At 34.7% G+C, this 8,187-nt stretch overlaps 1 protein-coding gene across 1 annotated transcript; it reads right to left on the bottom strand.

The window, feature by feature from the left end:
* Nucleotides 1-2,013: 2,013 nt before the first annotated feature.
* Nucleotides 2,014-3,249, bottom strand: LOC140532173 (isocitrate dehydrogenase [NAD] subunit gamma, mitochondrial-like). Its single transcript, XM_072650673.1, has one exon. The coding sequence runs from the start codon at nucleotides 3,247-3,249 to the stop codon at nucleotides 2,014-2,016; it is 1,236 nt and encodes a 411-aa protein (XP_072506774.1).
* Nucleotides 3,250-8,187: the final 4,938 nt, after the last annotated feature.

Here is an 8,187-nt window from a genome sequence, read left to right as displayed (position 1 = left end):
GACATTTCCCCCATTATCTTCTTTAAATTTCAGTTTAAAGTCCCCTTGATCAGATCAACATCTTCCAAAATGTGTGATATAATAGTCCAAAAAGCCGTATAAGAGGCCAAAAAATATTTTAAAAGTCAAATAAGAGAGGTAGAAGACAAAATGGAAAAAAGAAACGAGAAGTATGCAGGACAGAGCCAATAGCTTGGAACAAGAAGGACAAAATGTTGACTGAAGAAAACAATTAAAAGAACTGATCAAGTGGGAAAAAAATCCTACTGAAATAAAAAACTCCTAAAAAAGAATTGGTCAAATGGAAAAGATATTTAAAAAGCTAAATGAAGAAAAGAATTTCTTAAAAATGAAAGTTAAGTAGTGGAAGTTAATGATCCTATCAGACATCTAAAAAAAGTCAGATAAAAATAAATAGAATGAAAAAATAGAAGAAAATGTAAAATGCCTTACTGGAAAAAATAATTGACCTAGAAAATAGATGTATGACATAATTTAAGAATTAATGGTCAATAACGGATAGAGAGCTTAGGAATAAACTGAGTTTTCCTTAAAATGATAATTAGCATGTACTTAAAAGCATCAGCAAACATTCTATGTAATGGGTATAAGCTGACAAGCATTTCCAATAAGATCAGGGGTGGAACAAAGATGTCCATTACCACCTCTGTTATTCAGAACTGTACCAGAAATGTGAGCTTTAGCAATAGGAGAAGGAAAGGAAATTGAAAGAATTAGAATAGGCAAAGAAAAAACAAAGCTATCATTCTTTTCAAATGATATGATGAACTGGAAGTCAAGGGGATGTCCATCAATTGGGGAATGGCTGAATAAATTATGGTATATGAATGTAATGGAGTACTATTGTGCCATAAGAAATGATGAACAAGAAGACTTCAGAGAGGCCTGGAAGGACTTATATGACCTGATGCTGAGTGAAAGGAACAGAACCAGGAGAACTTTGTGCACAGCAACGACCACAGTGTGCGAGAGTTTTTTCTGGTAGACCTGGAATTTCGGAATAACGCAAGAACTTCTTAAAAAAAAAAAAAAACAGTGGTGGTTCTCAAGGCAAAATGCCTTCCACACTCAGAGAAATAAATATGGAAGTCATTCGCAAAATGTAGCAGACCATGTTTGTGTATGTGTATGTTTTTGTGTATCATGTTTTGATTTGTTAAATGATTTCTTTCATTTATTTTAGTCTGACTACATAGCATGACTATAGTGAAAATATACTCAATAGGAAAGTATATGTAGAACCTATACAGAATTATATGCAGTCGTGGGGAGGGAGGGGGTAGTTGGGGGTAGGTGTGGGGGGGATAAAATCTCAGTTGTATGGCAGTGATTGTTAAACATTAAAAAATAAAAAAAAGAAGAGAAGATATTTAATAGAGACAAATTGACAATAATTAAGAGTATCTTGAGATAACTAATTAGAATTATCTTGGAATTAAAAAAATGGAATGCTGATGTTAATGTTTCCTTTTTTAAATGCTAATAAATTTCAACACACCATAAAAAAAATGATATGATGATACTTAAAGAATCCTAGAGAATCACGTAAAAACTATTTGCAATAATTGACAACTTTAACAAACTTGCAAGACATATAGTAATCCCATATAAATCATAGACATTTATATACATTATTAATGAAGCCCAATAACAAGAAACAGGAAAATAAATTTTATTTAAAGTTACCGTAGACATTATAAAATATTTGGGAGACTACTTGCCAAGACAGACCAAGGAACTATATGAACACAATTAGAAAATACTGTTCATACAAAGAATGTCAGATAGAAAACATCAATTCACCAACATCACTGGCTAAGCTAATATAATAAAAATGACAATTCCACCCAAAGTAGTTTACTTATTCTGTACCATACCAGTAAAACTATCACTTTTGGGGGGGAAGAAGACACATATTTTTTTATTTTATGAGATAAGCAAGGGGAAATGAATGCACACCTGGATCAAGGAGGAGGAGCCCCCTCCGTAGACTTAATGTTCTGATAAGCTGGTATTAGAGGACAATAAATAAGCATCGCAGTTGGAGGGGGTGTGGGAGGGAGGGAAATTTGGCTGGCAGGGCATCACGGAGTAGACATCCATGGTCCGTTCATTGATGACTTTGATGTGACAGATGATGTCCTGGATCGCTTCTGAAGTGGTGCCTTGGCCCACAATGTGTGGGTTGTGCATATTTTCATTGTCCATCAAGGACAGGACAATTTTCCCAATCAAGGTGGCATATGAGTGGAGCTTCAGATCGTCCAGCATCATGCAGCTGGCCAACAGGGTGGCTGTAGGGTTAGTGATGTTCTTATTGGCGATGCTTTTAACTGTGCTCTGAGTTGTCATCTCAAACACTGCATACACATGTCCATGATTTCCTCCAGTCACAGGCCTGGGGCCTCTAACTAGGCCAGTGCAGACATAATTTACAATAGTCCCATAAAGAGTGGGCATCACCATGAAATCAAACTGCTGGGGCTGAGATACTAGCTGCATTGTGGTGTTATCCACAATCATGGTCTCAAAAGTGATGTTGGGATAGCCTGAAGCCACATCCTTACAGCACTGGAGAAAGAAGCCACCTTCCAGTTTCATGATGTTGGCCTTGTGCATGGTGGTCACTTTTTTGTGCCCAGTTTCCTGGGCCAGGAGGAAAGCATACTCAGAGATGCCCAGGGGCTTGCCCTTGATGATGATCTTCAAGCTTTCCACCACGCCTGAAACACTCTCATGCTCCAGGCTGCTGTACTCTCCCTCTGTGTTCTCCCTAACAATGAGGATGTCTATGTCTTTGTGGGGAGTCACTACACTTGGCAGGCTCTTACAGTGGATGACGTTGGCATAGAAGTCTAAGCTGGTGCAGAGAATGTTGTTACAGGACTTATAAGATGGTGGCAGATTGTGGTTGGTTTCGATGTTTCCCTTCAATGGTACACGAATACATCGGATTGCCGTGATGGCATTGCAGATGTCTTCTTCATCAGCATTAGAGCTCACTTCTACCTCTTCAAAATCCATAGGCATACAGGTGTGTCTAAACACAGACTTGATATGCAACATGAGCTCAGGCCCAATGCCATCCCCAGGAATCATGGTCATGGTGTACTGGCTTCCATACTTGGCAGATGGAAGAATTGTTTGCTCCCAAGGGTGACTCATAGCCCCTAGTTTTAAGATGACCCTCACGGTGCTTCTCCCAGCTGTCAGCACCGTGGTCGCCATGGTTGAAAGACAAAAATTATATTATAGAGTTGGAAAAAAAAATAAAAATTTCACCTGAAAGAACAAAAATCCAGAAAACCAGGGGAATTAATGAAAAGAAATACAAAGGAAGGTGACCTACTCATGCCAGATCTTAAGTTGTATAATAAAGCAGAAATCAGGAAAACTATTTGGTACTAAGGAATGGAATGATAGATCAGAGGAATAGGTTAGGTACACAAGACACAATAGTCAGTGTGGGAATATGTATAAGAGATAAGAAAGAAAACTACATCCTGCTAAAAGGTACCATAGACAATGAAGTAATTTCAATACTAAACATATACGTGCCAAGTAGTATAGCATTAAAATTCTTAGAAGTAAAGGGAGTTAGAAAAAGAAATAGAAAACAATACTATACTAGTGGGGACCTCAACTTCCCCATTCTCAGTACTGATAAATTTATTCAAAAAATAAACAAGGAAAGTTAAGGAGGTAAATAGAATTTTAGAATAATTGGATATGGTAGACTTCAGGAGAAAATGCAATGCGGAAAGAAAGGAATATACTTTTTTCAAAGCAGTACATGATACCTCCACAAAAACTGACCATGTATTAGGATATAAATGCCAAAACCTGCAATGCAAAAACGCAGAAATTTCAAATACATGCTTTTCACATCATGATGCAATAAAAATCACATGTAATGAAGGGTCATGAAAAGATACACTAAAATTAAATTGAAAACTAAACAATCTAACCCAAGAGAATGAGTGGGGCAAACAACACATCATTGAAACAATCAATAACTTCATCCAAGAGAATGAAAATAATGAAATAATGTACCAAAATTATGGGATGAAGCTAAAGCAGTTCTTAGGGGAAATTTTATATCTCTAAAATGCTTACATGAATAAAATAAAGACAGAGGATACCGATAAATTGTGTATACAACTTAAAAAGGTAGAAAAAGAAGAAATTAAAAATCCTCAATTAAAAACAAAATTAGAAAAAATAAAATTAGAAATTTTGAAAACCAAACAAGACATTAAGAAAATTGAAATTAGAAAACTACTGAAATAATAAATAAAAATAAATCCTGGTTTAATGAAAAGAAAACAATGAAGCAGATAAATTTTTGATTATTTTGATTTAGTAAAACAGAAAGAAGAAAACTGAACCACCATATCAAAAATGAAATGGTTGAAGTCATACTGATGATGAGGAAATTTAAAAGGATGTACCCTGACACATCCAGGATGATCTGCTGTAGGTCTTGGGTCTGTTTTTCTAAAAGGAAAGGTGACTTTTGAGGGGGTTAACAATCACTATAATCAAGCATGTGTATCATTCACCTAGTTCAGGGAGAAAAGTCAGCACCCTGAACTTCAGAGAAAATACAACAAAATCAACAGAAAGAGCTTCCAACTGACAGTAAGCAACACATTCATCACAGTTTAGCAGATGGATAACTGTCTGACCATACACACATGATTACCAGAGAGAGAGAAGCATCAACACCTGCGTTTTCAAAGCCAGGTGGCTGCCTAGAGGCTTCCCAGAGTCTCATCTGGCACACAAACCTTCTTCCAAAACGAAGCCACAAAGTAAAACCTCACCTCAGAGTATTTATGCATTTTTCAGAATCAGAGGGCATCACAACCCTTGAGTATCAGTGCCTCATTAACACAAGGTGTGGGTCTTCCTACAAATCTTCCCAGACCCATTAATGGTTATGGAAGATCTTCTTTAATTACATTATTCAATCAGAGACACTTGATTATACTAAAACAAAAAATTCATTATCAATATAGGAATAAAAAAAGAGATATTTTGCTCAATTTTATGCTAATAAATCTGACAATCTAAATAAAATGCATGAATATCTACAAAACTATAAAATGCCCAAGTTAGCAGAAGAGGAAATAAAATTCTTAGCCCAATTTCAGAAGTAGAAATTGAACAAGACATCAATGAACTGCCAAAAAAAAACCTCTCCAGAACCAAATGGATCTACCAGTGAATCCTATGAAACATTTAAAAAACAGTTAATTCCAATATTATATAAACTAGTTGGAAAAATAGGCAAGGAAGGAATTCTTCTAAACTCTTCTTATATTACAGATATGGCATTGATGCCTAAACAAGGAAAAGCCAAAACAAAGAAAGATAATTATAGACCAATTTCCCTAACGAATATAGAAGCAAAATTGTTAAATAAAATATTAGCAAATAGATTACAGCACATTATTATAGAGATAATACACTATGACTGGGTTTGATTTATACTAAGAATTCAGGGCTGGTTCAAAATGAGGGAAACTATCTACATAATTGATCATATAAATAATAAAAGTAACAAAAATCATATGATAATATCAATAGATGCTGAAAAAGACCTTTTGACAAAATGTAACACCCATTTCTATTAAAAATACTGGAGAGCAAAGGAATAAATTGAGTTCTCCTTAAAATTATAATTAGCATCTATCTAAAACCATCAGCAAGCCATATACATAATGGGGATAAAAACAGAAGCAGGTCCAACAAGATCAGGGGTGAAACAAGATTGTCCATTATCCCCACTGTTATTCAATATTGTATTAGAAATTTTAGCTTTCATAATGAAGGAAGAAAAAGAAATTGATGGAATTAGAATAGGAAATGAAGAAACAAAGCTGTCACTGTTGGCCAATGATATGATACCACACTTAGAGAATACTAGAGAATCAAATAAAAAACTACTTGAAATAACTAACAATTTTAACAAAGTTGTAGGACATAAAATAAATCAACATGAATAGTCAACATTTGCAGATATTACTAACAAAGTTAAGCAGAAAGTAAATTTAATTTAAATAATTCATTTAAAGTAATTGTCTACAATATAAAATATATTGGCATCTATCTGCCAAGATAAACTCAGGAATTATATGAACACAATTAAAAAACACTTTTCACACAAATAAAGTCAGATTTAAATAATTGGAAAACTATCAGTTGCTCATGGATAGGCCTAGCTAATATAACAAAAATGACAATTCTACCCAAATTAATTTACTTACTCAGTGCCATACCAATTCAACTACCAATAAATACTTTATAGAGCTAGTATAAACAATAAAATTCATCTGGAGGAACAATTCAAGGGAATTAAAAGAAATGTAAGGAGAAGGTTCCCTTGTTATACCAGATCTTAAATTGTAGTATAAAGCAGCAATATTAAATCTCCTTGGTACTTGCTAAGAAATAGATTGATGAATCAATGAAATAGGTTAGGTGTACAAGAAACAGCAGTCAATTTGCATAGTAGTCTACTATTTGATAGACTTAATGACTCCAGCTTCTGGGATAAGAACTCACTATTTGACAAAATCTGCTAGGAGATTTGGAAAGCAATATGGCAGAAACTAGGTATAGACAAATATCGTACACTGGTCAAAATAGGTGCACAATTTAGACATAAAGGGTTACACTATAAGCAAACTAGGGGAGCAAGGAATAGTTTATCTGTCAAATCTTTGGAGCATGGGAGAATTTAAGACCAAGCCAGAGACAGAGAACATTATGAAATGCAAAATGGATGATTTTGATTACATTAAATTGAAAAGATTTTGCACAAGTAAAACCAATGCAACCAAAACTGATAGTGAAGCAGAAAGGTAGGAAAAAATTTTACAGCCAATGTTGCTGATAAAGGTCTCATTTCTTAAATAGTAGAGAACTGAGCCAAATTTAAAAGGAAACAAATCATCCCAATTGATAAATGTTCAAAGTTTATGAACAGGAAATTTTCAGAGGAACAGATTAAAGTTATCTGTAGTGATACGAAAAATACCCTAAATCACCATTGTTTTAAAAAAATGCAAGTCAAAACAACTCTGAGGTACCACCTCAAACCTATCAGATTGACTAACCTGACATAACAGGGAAATGATAAATGCTAGAAAAGATGTGGGAAAATTGGAACCCTACTACATTGTTGGTGGAGTCATGAACTGATCCAGCCATTCTGGAGAGCTATTTGTAACTATGCCCAAATGGCTATAAAAGTTCCCCCACCCTGGATCCAACAAGTTTTACATCTATATCCCAAAGAAATCATTGAAAAAGGGAAAGACCCACATGTACAAAAATATTTATTGCAGCTTTTTTGTGATAGCCAAGAATTAGAAATTGAGGAGATGTTCATCAATTGGGGAATGCATGAACAAGTTCTAGTATATGAATATAATGGAACTATTTTCCAGAAGAAAGGGTGAGCAGTTGGATTTCATAATAACTTGGGTAGACTTACACGAACTGATGCTGAGTGAAGTGAGTAGAAGAAAGAGAACATTGTACACAGTAACAGCAACAATATGGGATGATCAGGTTTGTTAGACTTACATTTTCTCAGCAATACAATGATCTTTCTAAAACAATAGCAAAAGACTCATGTTGTAAAATGCCATCCATATCCAGAGAAAGAATTATGGAGCCTGACAGCATATTGAAATATGAGATGCCCTGGACTACCTGCTGGACATTTGTTTTACTTATTGGATTTACACAGTGGCTACTGCAAGATTCCTATTAAGGATAAAGAAACATGAGAAGATTGCTTCCATTTTCATTGCATCAGTTTGAGTGCATGCATTAAGTCACCCTGGGATGATTATAAAGACTGATGGAAAATTTAGTTGATAACATGAACCACCTAAACTGTTGAGGTTCCTTGAAACTGATGTATTTGGGAAGATCTTGAGAGGAAAACACAAGAAAAACTGATATAAGTGGCTGATTAGTTAGAGAAAAAAGCCCTAAAACTTCCATTTGTATGTCAGTTTTGCAGAGCCTCTTTCAAGTATATGAGTCACAAAGTATTTCAGCAAAGTGAGAGCACAATTTCAGACAAAAAAAGTGTTCTTGAGTTAGCTACATACAATGAACTTTCAACATCTAGAGACTTTACTAAAA

The sequence above is a fragment of the Notamacropus eugenii genome, chromosome 3 (assembly GCF_028372415.1).
Source record: "Notamacropus eugenii isolate mMacEug1 chromosome 3, mMacEug1.pri_v2, whole genome shotgun sequence".
NCBI lineage: Eukaryota > Metazoa > Chordata > Mammalia > Diprotodontia > Macropodidae > Notamacropus > Notamacropus eugenii.
This window is presented reverse-complemented; position numbering and strand designations above follow the sequence as displayed.

Excerpts from the sequence above, each read along its gene's own strand:
- LOC140532173 (XM_072650673.1), bottom strand. The coding sequence starts at position 3,249 with ATGGCGACCACGGTGCTGACAGCTGGGAGAAGCACCGTGAGGGTCATC.